Source organism: Eurytemora carolleeae, unplaced genomic scaffold (assembly GCF_000591075.1).
Source record: "Eurytemora carolleeae unplaced genomic scaffold, Eaff_2.0 scaffold9, whole genome shotgun sequence".
In the NCBI taxonomy this organism is placed as follows: Eukaryota; Metazoa; Arthropoda; class Copepoda; order Calanoida; family Temoridae; genus Eurytemora; species Eurytemora carolleeae.
The window spans coordinates 329,041-350,904 of NW_019396095.1; the positions used below are offsets into that span (position 1 = coordinate 329,041).

The 21,864-nt window shown below is 31.7% G+C and overlaps 1 protein-coding gene across 1 annotated transcript; it reads right to left on the minus strand.

The window, feature by feature from the left end:
* Positions 1-5,921: 5,921 nt before the first annotated feature.
* Positions 5,922-17,863, minus strand: LOC111694753 (uncharacterized). Its single transcript, XM_023463757.1, has 13 exons — positions 17,325-17,863; positions 16,897-17,002; positions 14,763-14,865; positions 14,275-14,535; positions 13,293-13,356; positions 12,365-12,521; positions 11,359-11,429; positions 10,957-11,025; positions 10,480-10,557; positions 8,907-8,984; positions 8,244-8,309; positions 7,738-7,824; positions 5,922-7,076 (listed from the first exon to the last, which is right to left on the minus strand). Exons 1-13 carry the CDS (start codon positions 17,396-17,398, stop codon positions 6,998-7,000), a joined length of 1,293 nt encoding a protein of 430 aa, XP_023319525.1. The 5' UTR covers positions 17,399-17,863; the 3' UTR covers positions 5,922-6,997.
* Between the last annotated feature and the right edge of the window lie 4,001 nt (positions 17,864-21,864).

The window sequence follows — 21,864 nt, forward strand, 5'->3', positions numbered from 1 at the left end:
ATGAACAATGATCAAATACGATCCAACATGATCCTTGATAAAATATGATCCAACATAATCATTGATCAAATATGACCCAACATGATCACTGATCAAACATGATCCAACATGATCAATGATCAAATATGATCCAGCATGATCAATGATCCAACATGATCAATGATCAAATATGATCCAACATGATCACTGATAAAATATGATCCAACACGATCCTTGATAAAATATGATCCAACATGATCACTGATCAAACATGATCCAACATGATCATTGATCAGAAATGATCCAACTTAATCATTGATCAAATATAATCCAACATGATCAATGATCAAATACGATCCAACACGATCCTTGATCAAATGATCCAACATAATCATTGATCAAATATGATCCAACATAGTCATTGATCAAATATGATCCAACATAATCATTGATCAAATATGATCCAACATAATCATTGGTCAAACATGATCAAACATAATATGAAATTCAATTGCGAATTTATCTCTGCCATGGAGATTAACTATAACTGTGAAAATCAGAAAGCATTGGAATAGAAGACGTTATAGCAACACTGTGTTTATATGTATTTGATGTTGTCACAAAACAAATACAGGGTGTCCCACATCATATTAGACCGTCAACAGGTCTAAATTGCGATTTTCGGGACTAATAAGAAAATTTAATTAGAATAAATCAATTTGAAAAATAACATAAGGCTTATGTAATAATTTTCTTGCGGAAAATGATAAGTTTTTCGAGTATTAAGGGTTTATTTTGTCGTTAAAGATTAGAGATAATCTAATATGATATGGGACGCTCTGTAGTTTTACTAAACACTTATTAAATCACTAATTCAGCAAAATAGGTCTGTTTAGACTGCACTATTGCTGTGTCTGCTGCTCATTGGACTCATATAGCTTAATTTTAAAAGTCGTCTTCTTATTTCAGAATGTTCAAGTTATCACTGTAGATACTTTTGTAATGTTTAAAAATTTGAATAATTCAATCTCCGGATATGTAAGTATTGATGATCATCATGAATTAATTAAGCAATTAAGTAAAATAAACCAGTAATCTATAATCTGTAAATAATCTGTAAATTTAATCTTATTGATCATAAACTAAACCTACATTAATGATCTGATCATGACATATTATTCCAATAATTTTTTAATGTGATCATGAACAATCTTACAAAAATCTGATCGTGAATTAATATTCCAATAAACTGATGATAATTTAATCATAGAATAAACTGTTCATGAATAAATCTTTAAACAAACTTATCATAAACGAATCAGAGTGTAAACTGATCAAGAATCAATTTAATAATAATTAAATTATAGCACCAATCTGTAATACAAAAATATCAGAAGTCAATTTAAGATAATTTTGATTTTAAATGCCTCCTTTGCCTTGACAAACAATCTTTAAAATCTTTTGATAAACTGTTCATGATTTCTTTTCAAATTTGATTACACAAATCTGTTATTAAACACATTAATCCTAATACCATAATTGCCTTGAAAAAGAAAATTCAAGAAAGTTTAACTTATCTGCCCTATATATATGTTGGTGTAAATTTGTGAGCACAATTCCTTTATTAATGCATTGTCTTGTGGTTAAATATTTAATTTCGTAATTAGAAAATAAATTTTCAATATTTATCAAATCTTCAAAGAACTAATTTAATGTAAACATTCTAAATGGATCGCATTTCTAATCCCTCCATTGTTATAAATCTCCCAGACTTTCCATATTCGTACTTGTAGCAAAGCGACTCCTTAAAGGATATTTCTTTATTTTCTTTGCTAATGTTTTTATCTATGATTGGATAACAAAGGAATTGAGTAATTGACACGAACTCTGATATTCTAATTCCTATATCTTTGGATTCTAATGTCGTAGACCTTTGACATTTCAAACTATACTACTTCTGTTAAACCAAATAATATAAGTTTGAAATATCAAAGGTTTACGACATTGGGTTCCAAAGATATAGGGATTAGAAAATCAGAGTTCGTGGCAATGACTTGATTCCTTTAATGAAAAACAAAAAGCAACTGAATGTTGTGAACAAAGTTATAGAACCACTTCTACTCTGAATTTACTCATTAGACATGGTTCAACTCTTTTAGCTGTGGCCGAATAACAAAGGCAGCCGATCTAATGTAAACAAAAATGAGTTAGTATACCGTGAATCTTCATCTAATGCCAGAAATACCAGATGTTTGTTTATCATTTGTGTTATTGTTTACAATCTTTATTATTGTTGTTACGCAAAAACTAGTTCTCCAGCAGTCCAAAAACGTCACAGCAAAGTGTACGGAAACCCTATCGCCCCCTCCTTCTATTCAATATCTCCTTAGGGTTAACCACAATGGATGAGATTTCAGAGACGACTGTACGGAATTTGTGCTGTATGTTCTATAATAATCGTGATTCATTGCAACTTTTCTTTTTCGTTGCAAAATCATTAAACAAGCCATTAAAACACTACGTTCATGGCAGAAGACAAACTTTGGATCGTCGTATTTGAAAAGTTTAAAGTCTCGTGTTTACAGTTTCATTCTTTGTGGGTAACTCTGTCAATTTTTATATTTCAATAATATATTGAGTTTAATTTTTAACTAAATATCACAAAGCTCAGCTCTGTAAACACCTCTTTTTCACGTACAATCCCTTTAAATACGGAAGCTAGGTGAAACACTTCCATGTCTTTCCTTTACTTGTAAGTTACTGAACAAAAGAATATATATATTTGTTTATTAAATATTAAATATTGAATATTGAATATCGAATATTGAATGTTGAATATTGAATATTGAATGTTGAATATTGAATATTGAATATTGAATATTGAATATTGAATATTGAATATTGAATATTGAATGTTGAATATTCAATATTGAATGTTGAATATTGAATATTGAATGTTGAATATTGAATATTGAGTGTTGAGTAAAAGGTCGCATCTGTATAAAAATACAGATGTTCCTAAGGTCTTAGGTCTGAAAATAGATTTCAAATCAGAAGATTGTCAGTTGGTTGGAAGAAGACAAGTTTAGGATTTTAAGTAATCTTTCTGTTCAACCCTGTCTCGTTTCCTGGCACCCTGCATTCTTAAGTCAATTATATTTAAAGAGATTATTGCTAAATTACTATTAATTTAAAGAAGTAACAGATCTAAATGTCATTGGACCTGCAAAAAGAATTTAAAAATGTGAACAAAGACCAGTTTCTTACTCAACTATTTTAATCAATTTAATTAATTTATCCCTAATTGAGTTTTAGGATCTTTTCTTATTTTGTCCACCATTCTTAGATCAATGGCTGAAATGCTATTGAAATGAATTGAACTTTGCCATCTTTATATTTCCAGACCTAATACACATAAATCTGTAAATTAACAAATCGTCATTCTCTTATTTTTTTCCATTAAATGCTTGTTTTCTTCCCTGTAGTCTATACCCAGAAGATTGTTTTATCATTTAATGCACGTGATCGCGAAATTTGAATTTTATTTTTGAGTGTAAGACTTTACATTGATAAAATTTTTAATTGATAAGACAAGTTTTAGAAGACATTTCATATAGATATGGTCACCAATATTCTGAACAAATTCATTTTAAAACTATGTTGTGTAGCCGATTTGTATCATTTTGTGAATCTATGTGTAAAAGTCCCAAGCTCAGCATCCGACTATTGTTTGATTTATCTAATATTGCAAATGAAACCTATGTAGATAAACTATCCTTGAACAAGTCTCTAGTTAAGTCAAATATGATTTACGCGAATCCGACTGAAAATGCGTGGAGAATTGCACTGTTAAAAGATTTACTATTAATCCGGTCAAATCAAAATGTTTTAGAAGGATTTAATTATGATGAAATAGCTGAAATTATTGACGCTATATATGTAAAAACTAAGTTTTTTATTTCATTGTTTTCGACTATAAATTAATTCTATATTTATATGTTATATATCTCATTCCTCGTTGAAGTTAAATTTTACCATTGTAATAATAGTGTACGAATAAAATGAATAAATATATATATAATAAAACAAGGCATTCATATCTTATACGTATACGTTGCGTATAGCCGGCCAAACGGCTGGACCGATTGGGCTGAAATTTTGACACTCATGGGTGGCCGGGGGTTGCTATAGGCTAAAAAAGAATGAAATTTTTTATCTATTTGTTTTTTTTCAATTTTTTTTCCACGGGCAACGCCGGGCCCTTCAGCTAGTTACTTTATATTTCTTAAAGGCCCAATTGATATCGGAAATGAAAGGACTATAAGCGTAATTTCAAAAGACATTCTATTTGAGGAGGGACAACCCAGATTCACAATGGTACCCTTTAAACCTTTGACGCTGATGTGAAAATGAAAAGTCTGTAATCCCTTATCAGCAAAGTAGTAGATAAAGACACGTTTAATGTTTGCCAGTTAGAACAAATTTGAGGAGTTCATTTTTTATTTTTTGTCAAATTTAAAGGGCATTTCCTCCAAACAAAATTATCATACAATTGTGATACAGTATAAAACAATGCTTTATTAGGATTATTTTAAAACTACTTAATCTTCTATCATTCTTCAATAATTAGTTTTTGTTTTGTACGCAAATTATTTATTTTACAACAGAATTTTAAAACATGCACTCATGAAGTTTACATTAAACTTCTAAGTACTATGTACAAAACGGTATGTGCACATTCCACATAGATCAATTAATTTTACAAAAATTATTTACATAGTAACATAACACCGGTGTGGCAGTTAAAGGAATATAATCTTTTTTTTCTTTTTTCAGTTAATCATATATATTATATACCGCACATTACACAATACACAAACATTTATATATAAATACACCCAATCACAAACTGCAATTTTCTAATTCCAATATCTTTGCAACCTGATGTTTTTAACCTCTGATATTTAAACTGAGACTATTAAGAATTTAAAGTTTGAAACATCAAAGGTCTACGACATTAAGTAGCAAAGATATTTAATAAACATCATTTTTGATTAAGAAACTGGCGTGGGGTGGCTTGTGTGTGACATAAGTTCTCGTTAGATCACTGAAGTTAAGCACACTTTTCCGCAGCCAGTAACTGGATTGGTATCCAGACTGGAGTTCACGGGTTTGATTCCAATACTCCCCACAAATCTGTGGTTTCAAAATCATCTCAGGCCAACATCTGGTTAAGCAGTTATGACCACCTGACAGATGTAGGAGGACAGAGGGGCGGCTGTCAACATCTCTCGCAGCGAAAGGGTGCATGCTTTCTACTCAACAAGAAAGAAGCTTGAAATGGATTGGTCCAAGTGAATGATGATGAAAAGAGGAAAGGTGGATAAGCTGCAAGGAGAATCTATGGTTGCCAGCTGTAGGTACCTGGAGGTATCCAATCCGTGCTAACAAATGATTGGGAGCAATGAGTGTGATTTTTCCTATCTGTAAGGCACCCGGGCCTCATTCCAGTATATCAGAAGGATTCCTGCACTCTATATTCTCAGGCCTAAGAAGAATCTTAGGCATCTGGAATCTTGTCAACCCTCTTCTCAGAATGAATGAAGCGTGGATGGATGAATGTGCTGCCAGATTACAACCCCTGGTAGATCAATATAAAAACCCCTACAACACCAAACTTTCGCAATAGAAAAAATCCAAGATTTGATCTTAACAACCCGGGGACAAAACATCTCTTTAAAAAAAGATAAAGAAACTGATCAATATGTCTCAAACTTTAAACTTCAAGTTCTTTTCAACCTGATGGTGTAGACCCTTGATATTTTAAACTTCAAGTTCTTTTCAACCTGATGGTGTAGACCCTTGATATTTTAAACTTCAAGTCCTTTTCAACCTGATGGTGTAGACCCTTGATATTTTAAACTTCAAGTCCTTTTCGACCTGATGGTGTAGACCCTTGATATTTTAAACTTCAAGTTCTTTTCAACCTGATGGTGTAGACCGTTGATATTTCAAATCTTGATCTTGTAGAAGACAGAAGTCATCATTTTGAAATTCCGTTCGATTGTCAATGACATCAGGTTGCAAAGATAAATGAAATAGAAATTTAGAAATGAAATATGGTTTATGTATGTTGAAAGTAATCTATTTTGACACAGTATAAAACAGAATGATATATAAAAATGAAATTAAAAAAAAACTTCATATTAATACATAATTCGTATGGACAAAAATCCTTTCACATCGAGAACACATTCATATTTTAAGGGATACAGTAAATGCACTTTTGCATTATAATTGTTACAAACTAACCTTTTACATAGGCAGAGATCGGAACTTTTGTGTTAATAATGTTAATCTTAAACGCTTGATCTCGATATCCAATGTGGGCAATTTTAAAATCGAGGATAATTGCTTGATCCCTCAGGGTATGTCTATCCCTGCAGAGTATGTCTATCCCTGCAGAGAATGTCTATCCCTGCAGAGTATGTCTATCCCTGCAGAGTATGTCTATCCCTGCAGAGTATGTGTATCCTTGCAGAGTATGTCTATCCCTGCAGAGAATGTCTATCCCTGCAGGGTATGTCTATCCCTGCAGAGAATGTCTATCCCTGCAGGGTATGTCTATCCCTGCAGAGTATGTCTATCCCTGCAGAGTATGTCTATCCCTGCAGGGTATGTCTATCCCTGCAGAGAATGTCTATCCCTGCAGAGTATGTCTATCCCTGCAGGGTATGTCTATCCCTGCAGAGTATGTCTATCCCTGCAGAGTATGTCTATCCCTGCAGGGTATGTCTATCCCTGCAGAGAATGTCTATCCCTGCAGAGTATGTCTATCCCTGCAGAGTATGTCTATCCCTGCAGAGTATGTCTATCCCTGCAGAGTATGTCTATCCCTGCAGAGTATGTCTATCACGGGATACCGAAGAGGAATTAAGTTAATCCGTTGCTAAGATGAAGATTAATGCTAAATCCCGAGATTAACAACACAAAAGTTCTGACTACAGCTTATACTAATTTATATTGTGTATTTATTAACTAGAATAAAGATGGTGGCTATGAACCAGAACATAGTTGACACAGGAGATACAGAGGAACTAAACAAAATACAAATATTAATTTTAAAATAAAAACTATACTTTTATAGACTTACAAGGTTACCCATACCCGAGTACTTCAGAGACGACTGTATGCAACTTATACTGTCTGTTTCCTTAAAGGAATTGAGTCTTTGGAACAAAATCAAACATTTAAATCTCAATATCTTTAGAACTCGATGTTGTAAACCTTCGATATTTCAAACTCTGATTATTTGATCTTACAGAATTCATTGTTTGAAATATCTAAGGTCTGCAACATTTGGTTCCAAAGATATAGTGATTAGAAAATCAGAGTTTGTGGCAAAGATTCAATTCCTTTATGATTCCCCGCAACTGTACACTTGCTACTTCCTTTGCCAAATTATTAAATAAGCCATTTTAAGACCACATTCAAGGCAGACGACATAATGTATACTTGAGATCGTGATATTTGAAGAGTCAAGTCTCATTCTTTTGGGTAACCCTGCACATATATCAAGAGGTTTAAACGCTTTAGAATGAAAAACGTACAAAATTATGTTCAAATATTTATAATTTATTTGGGATAAAGTCATTTTGTAGATTTTGACAAAATACATCTGGAAAGTTGTAACTTTGAAGCACTGGAAATGTATTATCTGCATTTTATATTTTCAAAACATTAAAAGTTTTTACTTACTTCCTGAAGGCAATATCACTGAAGACTGTTGAGAAGTTCGCCTTTGTACCACTGCTAAATATTCGAACTGGGTCGGGTAAACTCAATCTTAATATTTAATAACTTATAGAACTTGATGAAAATGTTCGAATTTACAACTCTCTAACCTCTATTCTTCTGGACCTAAAATCTGTAATCTATAGAACATTGCTGTTAAGAATCCATGACGTTTGTATTCCTCCGAGCTATATTACTTTGTATCTATAGTTTGTATTCCTCCGAACCCTATTGTTTTGTACCTTGAGTTTGTATTCCTCCGAACCCTGTTGTGTTGTACCTAGAGTTTGTATTCCTCCGAACCCTATTGTTTTGTACCTTGAATTTGTATTCCTCCGAACCCTGTTGTGTTGTACCTAAAGTGTATATTCCTCCGAACCCTATTGTTTTGTACCTTGAATTTGTATTCCTCCGAACCCTGTTGTTTTGTACCTGAAGTGTATATTCCTCCGAACCCTTTTGTTTTTTACCTTGAGTTTGTATTCCTCCGAACCCTGTTGTTTTGAGTTCCAGTAGTTCCGGGTCTAACCAGTAATCTAAACCAAATACAAATTTGTTTTGTATGATTTGCTTTAAAAAAACATTTGAATAACATATTTGGTAATTAGATACATAAATCATGGTTTGTAATGAAATGAAATGAGTTCTTGTCAAAATTTCAGATTTTCTAATTTCTATACCTTTACAAACTGATGGTGTAAACCTTAGATATTTTAAAGATAGATTATTTAATCCAACAGAGTTCAAAGATATAGGAATTAAAAAATTTAAGTTTATGGCAAAAGCTCTATTCTTTATGACGCATATTTGCCTCTGTCGTCTTCTCAATTCTGAATAAGATTCATTTTGAATTTTTCCATGTCTGTAAAAATCGAAGGCTTTTATTAAATTTTTAATTGATTCTTTTAACTCCTCAACTAGATTTAGATAAAAAAGAAAGTTGTAAAACCTCGTCACGAGAATATAAATGGAAAGTCCCAGAATCCCTGAATCATGTACGTATCAAAAAGTTTTAAGAGAAAGCAAGAATTACTAAAACTGCATATTATGGATATAAACTTCTAATTTTCATCAACAGAAGATTGAATCAGAAAACAATTTTCAACGAAACAAAAAGAACAAAAGATTCTCACCTTGAATTGTTTTTATCTCCTCGAAAGTAGAAATGATACAAAGGCTGGGAAAGGTCTAAATCCCATATTGTCTCTGGTCTAAAATAAGAATATATAAATCCCATATTGTCTCTGGTCTAAAATAAGAATATAAATCCCATATTGTCTCTGGTCTAAAATAAGAATATAAATCCCATATTGTCCCTGGTCTAAAATAAAAATAAAAATCCCATATTGTCTCTGGTCTAAAATAAGAATATAAATCCCATATTGTCTCTGGTCTAAAAAAAAGAATATAAATCCCATATTGTCTCTGGTCTAAAATAAGAATATAAATCCCATTTTGTCTCTGGTCTAAAATAAGAATATAAATCCCATATTGTCTCTGGTCTAAAATAAGAATATAAATCCCATATTGTCTCTGGTCTAAAATAAGAATATAAATCCCATATTGTCTCTGGTCTAAAATAAGAATATAAATCCCATATTGTCTCTGGTCTAAAATAAGAATATAAATCCCATATTGTCTCTGGTCTAAAATAAGAATATAAATCCCATATTGTCTCTGGTCTAAAATAAGAATATAAATCCCATATTGTCCCTGGTCTAAAATAAGAATATACAAGACAAGTAAGAGTTGAGACACGTGGTAATATGAAATTGAAAACATAAACTCAGATTTTCTAATCCTTATATTTGTTCAACCTGCATTCGTAGTACTTGGATATTTCTAACTATGAATTTTGCTATAGTTTAAAAACATTTTGAAATATCAAAGGTTTACACCATCAGAGCTGAAAACTTTAGAATGGGATATCCTTAATCCTGATCGGATAATTAATCTGAAGATTAAAAATAAGAGGAGAACAAGCAATATTTAATCTGGAGATTAAGAAAAAGAGTGGATTAAGCATTAATCCTGATATCCACCATTCTAAAGTTCCCAGCTCAGGTTTGATAGATATAAGAATTAAAAAATTGTAAAACGACTAATTGATCTGATTAACTAACTTCGATTTTATGAATACCTAATGGATCTTCTCAAAGACTACTTGATCTGCCAAGAAGACTATTGATCTGATAAACTAACCTAATCGATCTGGTAAACTAACCTAATTGATCTGATGAACTAACCTAGCTAATTGATCTACCGAACTAACCTAATTGATCTTTTGGACAACCTAATTGATCTGATGTAATAACCTACTTGATTAGGAGAACTAACCTAATTGATCTTCTGAACTATACTAATTGATCTGATGCACTACCTTAATTAATCTGCTGAACAAATCTAATTGATCTACTGAACTAACCTCATTAATCTGCTGAATTAACCTATTTGATCTACTGAACTGACCAAATTGATCTCTCTAACCTGATTGATTTGCTGAACTAACCTAATTGATCTGCATAAATAGCCCAATTGATCTGATGAATAAACCTAGTTGATCTTATAAACTAACCTCCTTGAGCTGATGATCTAACTTATTGATCTGCTAAACTAACCTAATTAAAATGTTGAACCAACCAAATTGATCTGTTGAACTGACATAATTTATCTATTGAATTAACCTAATTGATTGTCTGAACTAACCTAATTGATCTGCTGAATTGACACCAGATAAAGTTAGTTGTTTGATCTAGATCACTGGTTTCCAAAGATATCGGAGACCTAAGAAAAATAAATTTTTTAGATTATTGTTTTTTACATTCAGAAACACAGATTAGATTTACTATAATGCCAATTTAAGTAGATATTTAAGGCCTTTTTGAATAATCACTGTAAAATACACTTAATGTCTTTATAAGGATTTAACTAATTTCTACTTTTATCAACTTTATCGCAGTTACACGATTATTGATGACCTAGTCTGGAAACCCAGCATTGCCTAGAGACTAAACTTTCTCTATAAAAGTCAACCCACTTAGAATTTTAAAATCAAGCTATAAGAATATTCTCATGATTATACCGAGTGCGGCGCCCAAATCAAAGTTTGGGGCAAATCGATCAGAAATACAAACAGAGATTACTCTTTTTATAAATATATATAGATTGTAATTTTTGGTTTACCTATGTGGATATAGATCAGAGTATTTGTTTTCTGTGAGATAATGACCCAACATTACATCATTTCCTTCTCTAAACACATTTTATGAAAGGGACAGTAAAAATTTTTCAAAGATGGGCATGCGTGATGAACAACAATTCCCTTTAAACCTTAATCTAATTGAAGATATCGTCGTTTTTTCAAACTTAAAAAGTGTTCATTTCTGATAATTTTCCTCGTCGTTTCTTGAGCAGAGAAACCACAATTGAAAATACAAATAGAATACAAAGCTTTTTTTGTTTAAAGAATCGTGCACCCTAATCTTGAAGTTTAAAATACGTCCTCTGTCCCTTTAAGCTTTATTATTTTATCAAACTTTCTTTAAAACTCTTTACAAGAAATTTAGTAAAAATAATAATATTTACCTGTAGCAGACACTAACATCCATATTCGTCAGCTCTGCTTTATCATTTCCGAATCCAAGGGCAATATATTTCTAACAATATATAAAAAATATTTAAAAGATAAAGGAATTGGGTCTTTGCAGTCTATATCTTTGCAACCTTATGATGTAAACCTTTGATATTTCAAACTTACATTATTTTCTCTGATAGTATTCATAGTTTAAAAAATCAAAAGTCTACGACATTGGGTTGCAACGATATTGAAATTAGAAAATCAGAGTTTGTGGCAAAAACTCAATTCCTTTTAATTATTTTAGATCTTATAGAAAATGTCATTGAAAAACGAACAAACTCTGTTTTAGATCCTACAGAATTAATGTAAAAAGCTATTTTAACAGAATAAGTGCAAAAAATGTGTTTATTTTTTTATTAATGCAAAATTTATAAAATGCAATATTTGCAAACATTGCTTTTTAATGGCCATGGGGAAACATCTCTTATAAAAGACAATGAAATATCATTTTTTAAGCATAAATTTTAAAATAAGAAAACTTTCAAAAATCTTTAGCAATAGACTGAAATAAAACCAATTTGTGCATTTGCGCAATTGTTAATATTTTAGTTCACCATTGCTGTTAAAGGGACTGTAAGCGTAATTTGAAGTGAACAGACTGCAAAAGAAGTGTTAAACAAGAATTAGCATTTCTGTAAATAATTTAAGGAAACGTCCTTTATCCTTTATCAGTCAAAGGTCACAGTAAACTGAAGGTCCTGGTTAAAAGGTCTAGAAAGTTTAAGTTCTAGAACTCGTTTTCACCCATCACATCAGGAGTTTTCGAATTTATTATATTATACTTTTTTCTCTGCTATGTGTTTTAAAAATTGAAGTATATATAAAGCTAGGTGGTTTACGCTTATTTTTACAGATCTTGAACGAGAGATCAATGACTGTTGTGACTTGGGGATATCCTTCTCTAAATGAAAGGTCACTTGAAATTACGCTTACAGTCCCTTTTTATAAACTTGCCGTATCATTCTCCGCTGTTCCCCCGAGGCTGATGATAACCTCGTCTCTGGTCTTGTTGAGGCTGATGACGACCATGTAGTTGACCTCCTCCGAGGGGCAGGTGTACGGGGAGGAGGGGCTACACTGCCTGTAGCAGGTTACATCACTTCCACACCCTCTAGAATACAAACAGTTGTCGTCATATTTATCAATTGTATAAAATTATATGTCTGATTTAAAAACTGTACAAGAGAAAAACTGGCAGTTATTCAAAACATTTTTTAAATTGCAGCAATCCTTATTCCCTTGTATCATTGCACCTGATTCCGTAGACCATTGAATTCAACTATATATTCTGCTTTCTCAAAAGCCAAAATTTAAAATGTTAAAGGTGTACAGCATCGTCTACGGTTGCAAAGATATAGGGTTTATGACACAGGATTATGAGACAGGTTTTTCATTTTTTTCCTGATTCAAAATGGTATCCTTGAAACCTTGATCTGCTTAGCAATGATGAAGAAAACGTCGTTTCAATAATGCGTAGATGAAGCAGGAACCGAGTTTAAACCATCAGGAAGAAAATACACTTTATATTCGGCAATGTTTTTATCAATTGGAATAAAATATACAATAATAATAGTATCTTTAGTTGGGCTAGTTATGCATTTAGGTACCTTCCCACCACCAGACTTTTGTCGGATATATTTCCCCATTGTTTCTTTAGTCGAGAAACTATAAAGGAAAATAAACAAATTTTAAAAAACACAAAAAATGGTTTACTCTAAGTCATACTTGATCAAACAAAACTATTTAAGGTACTTGTGTGAATCAAACATGCTACTCTTATAATGGAGGATCACGTAAAATTACGTTTACATTCCCTTTAAGTAAGTTTATAGATAAATGGCAGGTACAAAACCTTTAGATATTTATTATGAATGATATAAACCTGAAGGATACAGGGAAGTTATTAAACGTTATATCTTCAGTTTCAATTATATTATACTCGTCACCTAAAATATATACATATTATAATCATTAATCTTAATAGAAATTGTGTAATTTCTTCTTCATATTTTTAAACAAATTTTGGACTAGCATATAGCAAAAGTGTGATGCATTTTTTACATTTTAAGAATTAGAAATGTCTTTTTCTATACATCGCTTTGTAATTAGTTATTATCTTAATGCAGTGCGACATACACAATTGTAGACAAGGAAAACTACTGTAAGACTCAATTCGTGATTATTTACTATAGTGAATTCTTTATAAATAAATCAAATAATAAGACTTTTAAAATGTCATCTTTTTTTTCACAGTTTTATGGGTAAATGTATAAATGTCATCTGAATTTGAGATTTTGTTCTCAAGGTCTATCACTTCTTTGAATTTAATAGAAATTTCTTTTAAAACTTATTCATTCTTGGAGTCACGGAAGCTCGTAGTAAGATTTTGACTCCACTGGAGACTACCTGAGGGAATTCATTTTCACCGGAGGGTTTGAAAAAATGCTTTTTACAATTTCAAACTTTACATTCCACTGGAGGGATTCAGATATTTTTCCAGGGGGTTTATAATTCCACTGGAGGGATTCAGATATCTTTCCAGGGGGTTTATAATTCCACTGGAGGGATTCAGATATCTTTCCAGGGGGTTTATAATTCCGCTGGAGGGATTCAGATATCTTTCCAGAGGATTTATAATTCCGCTGGAGGGATTCAGATATCTATCTAGGACAGATCTGAACCCTCCAGTGGATTGTAAATCACTATTCGTAAGGTTTCATATTGAAAAAAGTGACTTTTCAAACCCCTCCAGTGAAAATGAAATCTCTCCGCTTGTCTCCAGCATAATCGAAATCAATTACTTTTACTACGAACTTCTTTGAATCTCATTCTTGTTTCTATATGAACCTATATATGTATTTTACCTACAACAATAGATGCCACAAACTTGATAGGACCTATATCTGTAGATGGTGCCCTCCATGTAAAAGTCATGTTTGACAATCTTATTGGCCTTCCTTTATCCACCACACTTGACCTCTCCTTGGAGAAACAGTTCACATATTTGGCAACAGATGGTATTCTTTCAAAACTGCCCACCAGGGTCGCATTGTTTCCGTTGTTCCTCGTGGTGCCACGTGCTTGCAAAATGAACGAGTCGAAGTAAGATGATGTAACGATTTCAACTGAAAAAAATAAATAATTTATTTAAAATTGATTTAATAATTTCATTATTTAAATCTACTTAATAAATTAATTATTGTGGAATTTCTGTGACGCAATGGAGTAAAAACCCTTAATTTCAGTTCAGTAAAGTTTCAACCTTAAACCTTGATGGAAACCAATTAATGCTACAAAAAATAGAAACAATAAATAAAAAGGCATTAAAAAATGTTTTGATTGTTTATCTTACTTATAAAATCTCTTCCTCTTCTATACTGGGTAAAGTTAGTAAACAAGCTGAATGCTGGAGACCTATCCCTGGATCGTCTTGGACGCACCAGCTGATCATCCGCCTAAACCATACAGTTATATTCAGTATAATCGACTTTTTTGAAAGGGAGTTTTTCCGAAAAATAAAAGGGGTATAGGGTGATTCAGAATTGAATTCGGGTCTCATTTCTAATTTTACTTTTATCTGTTGTGTTTAAAGAAGAAACTGAAAATGGTTTATAAAACGCCTTATACTCAAGACAGCAGAATCCAGATAAACTCACAGAGTTGTATTACTCAACCAAAACCGTAAATATAAAGTAAATTAAATTTAAAACTAATCATTCAGATATTACAAGTTATAATGGTCTAGTTCTATGCGGAATATTCATAGTAGTTAATTTTTCGTAATATTTTTTATTTTATGATCCGAGTCACGATCGTGTGGACTTTTTCTTTTCTCTTTCTTCTAAATAGTATTTTTGATTCTCTCGCAACTTTAGTTGAACATATTCTGCCTGTCTATAAGCCTAATTTTTTTTGCAAATATTCATTTATTTTCTGTCCTTTTGCGCCCTCAAATTTACCAAGCTATTTTGAACATCTTTATTTTCTCTGAACATTATTTTATTTTATTCGCTGTTATTTTTATCAATTTTTGCTGCTCCAGTTAATTATTAATTGTTATGTTGATCTAAGCAATTATTAAATAGATTTGAACAATAATTTTTCAACGGCTTTTAAAACTTTGTTTTTAGATCTGTAGCTTTAGTTACACATTTTTTTACACGGATCGGACGTTTTAAACTACACATGCATTAACAAAAGGTTTACAAACAATCCTTTAAATTATATTTCTTAAAAGTCAATACATTTCAAGGTGAAGGTGTCCAAAATGAGAGAACTATGGCAAAAAAACTAGATGGAGGGGTGTCAAACGCGCCACCCCCCCCCCCCCCCCCCCCAGCCTGTTTAGGGATAACAGATTTTTCCCCCCAATTACTTATACATTCATCGAACCTGTAAAGGTAAAGTCAAAATAAGAAGTTCAGAGAAAGATTGATCACCATCTAGCAGTTTGGCCTTTAATAAGTTATCGAATATTTATTTATTAAAAGCATTAGATTAATTAAACTTTATTTTATTTCTAAATAAAAATATTAGCAAACAAAATAGTCTCATGACCTCATGGGAAAGCTGTGGAATCATATGAACCGTTCAAAAGATAAAGTTTGGTTATCATGGATTGGCACTTGGCAAAATAGTGAATATTCTACCTCTCCTAGATTATCATTAGTGAATATTCTACCTCTCCTAGATTATCAATAGGGAATATTCTACCTCTCCTAGATTATCATTAGTGAATATTCTACCACTCCTAGATTACCAATAGTAAATATTCTACCTTTCCTAGATTATCAATAGGGAATATTCTACCTCTCCAAATTTATCAATATTGAATATTCTACCTCTCCTAGATTATCAATAGTGAATATTCTACCTCTCCTAGTTTATCAATAGTGAATATTCTACCTCTTCTAGATTATCAACAGTGAATATTCTACCTCTCTTAGATTATCAATAGAATATTCTACCTCTCCTAGATTATCAATAGTGAATATTCTACCTCTCCTAGTTTATCAATAGTGAATATTCTACCTCTTCTAGATTATCAACAGTGAATATTCTACCTCTCTTAGATTATCAATAGAGAATATTCTACCTCCTCTAGATTATCAACAGTGAATATTCTACCTCTCTTAGATTATCAATAGTAAATATTCAACCTCTCCTAAATTATTAATATTGAATATTCTACCTCTCTTAGATTATCAATAGTGAATATTCTACCTCTCCTAGATTATCAATAGGGAATATTCTACCTCTCCTAGATTATTCATAGTGAATATTTTAACTCTCCTAAATTATCAATAGTGAATATTCTACCTCTCCTAGATTATTCATAGTGAATATTTTAACTCTCCTAAATTATCAATAGTGAATATTCTACCTCTCCTAGATTATCAATAGTGAATATTCTACCTCTCCTAGATTATTCATAATGAATATTTTAACTCTCCTAAATTATAAATTATCAATAGTGAATATTCTACCTCTCCCAGATTATCTATGGTTGTTTGGCCGAACTCTCCGCCAGGTGAATTCCAGTTTTCAAGAACATAAACTGGTTCCAAGCTGTTGCAGGAAGATGTTTTATACCTTTAAATGAAAAAAAATATCATCAAACTATTATATTATTTACATAAACATTATAAGTAATGTTTTTTTTAGTTCGCTCTCAAATTGTATTTTTATATTTTGAATTTGAGCTCAAAAGAAAAAATTTATTTTGAGTGGGTTAAAGATTTAAGTTGTTGAAACTATGAAATGATGGTCGATAGACTCCATTATTTTCCATTTTATAGTTAAAAAAATTATGAAGAAAAAGAGCAATCATTCACTGTGTTTGGTAAATGTATCAACTTGAATCTTATGTTTATGGTTTAGGCAGAAATATTTCATTTATCTTTTCTAAAATTACCTCAAAACTTGACCAGGGGATAAAGCTATTGATTTACTGAACAGCATAATGAAAATGAAGGTGTTGAAGAACATTTTGTGCTGAACTTTGTTTTATTTATCATAAAAAGGTTCTTTAAGTGTTTAAACTGAATCAGCTTAAATTTCTTAAACCAAGCAAAGAAAATTCCCATGATTCTACACATAATTCCTCCAAACAAAATTTTAGGAAAATCGGCCCAGGTGTTTTTAAGTTATGATTTAACACCCAAAGAAATAAATAAACAGATAAAAAAATAATAGAACGTTATAATATATATTTCCATCCTGCGGGCAGATAAACTTTGGATGTCCTTGTAATTCAGAAGCTTTTTTTAATGCATAATGGAGAACGAGTGTTATTTCACTTAACGATGAGGATTTTCCGGGAATAACTGTAAATAAGTCTATAGAAAAATGAATGCACGCAACATCAACAAAAGACGTCCATCAAGGGATTGGAACGATTTATAATAACGTATATGGCACGAGCGGTTTCAAGAATTCAATCAATGTTAACAATCAACCAATGTTAAAAATCAATCAATGTTAACAATCAACCAATGATAAAAATCAACCAATGTTAACAATCAACCAATGTTAAAAATCAACCAATGTTAACAATCAACCAATATTAAAAATCAACCAATGTTAACGACCAACTATCGTGAACGATTAAACATCGATAACAGTAAACCATTATTATGGGAAACCATTGCGATCGTTAGAAATTAACCATGTTTAACAATCAATAATGATTAACCATCAAACAATCAATCGTTAATAAGCGATAAAATCGGAAGGAACTAATTTTGTAATTAACAAATTTGGTAACATCTAGATAGGACTGCATGATAAATACTACAAACTACCAAGGATGGTCTACACTACTACGCTTTAATTGAGAATGAAATGAGGACAAGATTAAACATTAATAAATCTCCGTATCTCTCTGCTTCTCTCCGGCTCCTATTGATTCATACCAAATGTCAACGGAGGAAATTGAACCTGAAATAGTAGACATGAGATCAACAGTTACTTTTCTGAAAAATCAATTAACTACGAATACGATTTAATTAATCGAATCGTTCGATCAATCACAACCAAAAATTGTTCAACTATACGTAATATTACCTTTCTTAACAACTATCTAGAATCTTCTGCTTCATGCATATTTAATATCTGGTCTAGTTAATCTTTAAATGCCGCCATGTCTATTCTAGACTTTCTCTTCTCCTATAACCATTTAAATCAAAAAACTGTTTCGTCTTATATAATTAAAAGGGACGGTATAGACATAATTTGAAGTGAGAGCACTCTTTTAAGCTTTATCTGAGCAACCAGGTGGAAGATATCGTCGTTTTTCCATTTTAAAATGTTTTTTTTTCATAGAGAACTCATAAATATACATTATCAATTTTCATATAGGGTACCTTTAAAGTTTAAAGGGTACCATGCTTATCTTTTGAATGGGACGTCAGCTGAAATTACGTTCACAATCCCTTTAATGTACTTATGCTCTCATTTTGTGATTGACCCATGCAACGCGATTTATGCAACAGATTTAGGCGGACTGAACTATAGCGAACTTATCTGGATTTTCAATATAAACCTTAAAGCACTTATTACATATATACATTTTGCATGAGTGACTGTTTCTAGAATTTTTTTGAATCCTTAAAATGTTGAAATAACAGATTATTTTTTGTGTTTTCAACAAGTTTTGTTTATTTATTATTCAACAGTTGTCCAAGGTATGAAGCATGATACAACGTACTGCAGTGTAAGAATGTAGCAGGAAAAGGTAAAATTTATGCGACATTACAGGTTCGACTTTGTGACCTTGTAACTTCTCTAGTTTTTATATTATGCACAAGAATAAAACAAGCTAATTTATCCGGTTACAAATTAAAAAGACAAAACTGTTTGTTCTTAATAGCTCTTCAATAAGAGGAGTTATTATTCAAATCATATAAAATGTCAATCATTCGTAAAATTTATTTTAGTTTGGCGTGCTACGTAAGAACAACTTTACGTGAATTGAGTAATAAGAGAATTTTGAATTTGTTTACATTTTAATGTGACGTATTAGTGCAGTTCTAAATAACCAGAATTTTAGATTTCATGAGACCATTTGAGATTTTTTAACATTCTTCATAAATCTTATAAATGTACAATTCACAAGCTATTTATGATGAGATATCTATATAATCTTAAATTGTGGTTTCTCTCGACATGTAAATTTAAGTTGCAGAAACAACAGAGTAAATTGTAAAAATTAATGACCTTTCAAATTGGAAAAATGACAATATCTTCCAAATAATCTAAGTTTGAAATATCAAAAAATTGCACCCTCAGGTTGCTTAAGATTGAAGTGTAAGTGTAGTAAATGCCCTACTCCCTAAGGGTTTTTCAAACCCTGTATCTATTTAGGCACAACACAGTTTCACTTAGCTGTCAATGTCTAAACCTGGACGCAATCTCATCAGCTATCATTTTCCCTAAGGACACTAGCTTTTAAACTATCAGTGCCAAACCAATGGGCACAATCTCATAAGCTATTAAGCTATTGATGTCAACGGGACACAAGCTCATAACTATCAATGCCAAACCAATGCGCACAATCTTGTAAGCTTATGATGTCAATCAAGCACTAGCTCAAAACTATCTCAATGCCAAACCAATGGGCACAACCTGGTAAGCTATCATAACTATCTATGCCAAACCAATGGGCACTATCTCCACAACTCGTATGATGTCAATCAAGCACTAGCTCATAACTATCTCAATGCCAAACCAATGGACACAACCTGGTAAGCTATCATAACTATCTATGCCAAACCAATGGGCACTATCTCCACAACTCGTTTGTTTAAACAAGGAAGGATTACTCTCTCGCAGTAATCAGTACAAAGTCGCTATAGCAACTGAGAATATTTTTAGGTTCTAGATTAAGGTTAGGTTTTAACAGGCATAATTAAAAGTTCATGCGTTGTTATATATAACGTAATTAAGCAATCACAAAATGGGTTTGACAGAGTTATATATATGCTTTTCTAGGTTAGGTTAATCTCAATACATGATTTGCATATTTACTAATGAGCGTATTCAGATCTATGGACCATGTACAATGTAATTTATCTAGATTACTGTGGGGCCTCTGTATTTATTACATAAGGAATAGCAAATCTGAGAGTGTTTTCAATTACTTCGTATCTTGACTTTTTACGGACACTCTTCCTATATCTTACTTGACTGTTTTTAGTTTGACCTTCAAATGTATCCTAAGGGAAATCCTTTATATTTTGTTTGACCTTATGAATCACTATTTTTCATTTGAATAGATATTCTCATTTCTTTTTTCAATATCCTAATACCCCCCCCCCCAACCCACCCTTCCTCCCCCTCTATGTCTAGAATATAAGATGAGCTTATATATTGACATATTACATCTGAATAAATTATAAACCAGCTTTCCAATACTATTCAAACTTTAAACCTTTTAGAGAATGTATATTTTGATATTGTATTTTGTTCTTTTTTATGTATTACTACCTGAAAGGCCAGGCGCTGCCCGTGGGAAAAAATAATTTCAAAAAAATAAAAATATGTCACCCCAGGGTTCCCATGAGTGCCTACAAAAAATTTCATTTTATTCGGTCCAGCCGTTTGGCCGACCGGAGGAACATACATACAAATGTCTTGTTTTATTATATAGATGTTTAATTTAATCTTTTTCTATATCGATGTAAAATTTTGTGCGTACCAGGGCTACAGGTATAACGGTCTCAGACCTTTTAGTCCTCAACCTAATTGTAAAAAGTGTCTAAAGTGTGTTTAAATTGTATGATGTCTGTTTAAAGTGTGTTTAAATTGTGTGATGTGTGTTTAAAGTTTGTAAGATGTGCGTTTAAAGTTTGTAAGATGTGTTTAAAGTGTGTAAAATGTGTTTAAAGTGTGTAAAATGTGTTTAAAGTGGGTAAAGTTTGTTTAAAGTGTGTAAGGGGTGTTTAAATTGTGTGATGTGTGTTTAAAGTGTGTGAGGTATGAATGATTAAAGTGTGAGAGGTGTGCTTAAAGTGTGTACAGTTTCTTTTAAGTGTTTGAGGTAGAATGGGGTGTTTGAGATTTGTTTAAAGTGTGTGATGTGTGTTTAACGTGTGTGATGTGTGTAATGTATGTTTAAATTGTAGGATTCAAGTCTGTGTGTGTAAAGTGTGTGATGTGTGAGGATTGTGCCTGGTTCCATGTTTACGTGTAAACATATTGACCGTAGACAACTTATTAATTATTAAATCCATGCTAGGCTATATCCTCTGGTATCCCTGGTATCCCTGATATACGGGTAAACACAATAAACAATGTATCCATGCAACCTCAAATACAATTCTTTTATAAACTTTAGTCTCTTCTAGTCTATAAACGATCAAACCATATATTTTTAAACTTTAGTCTCTTCTAGTCTATATGCGATCAAACCATATATTTTATAAACTTTAGTCTCTTCTAGTCTATATACGATC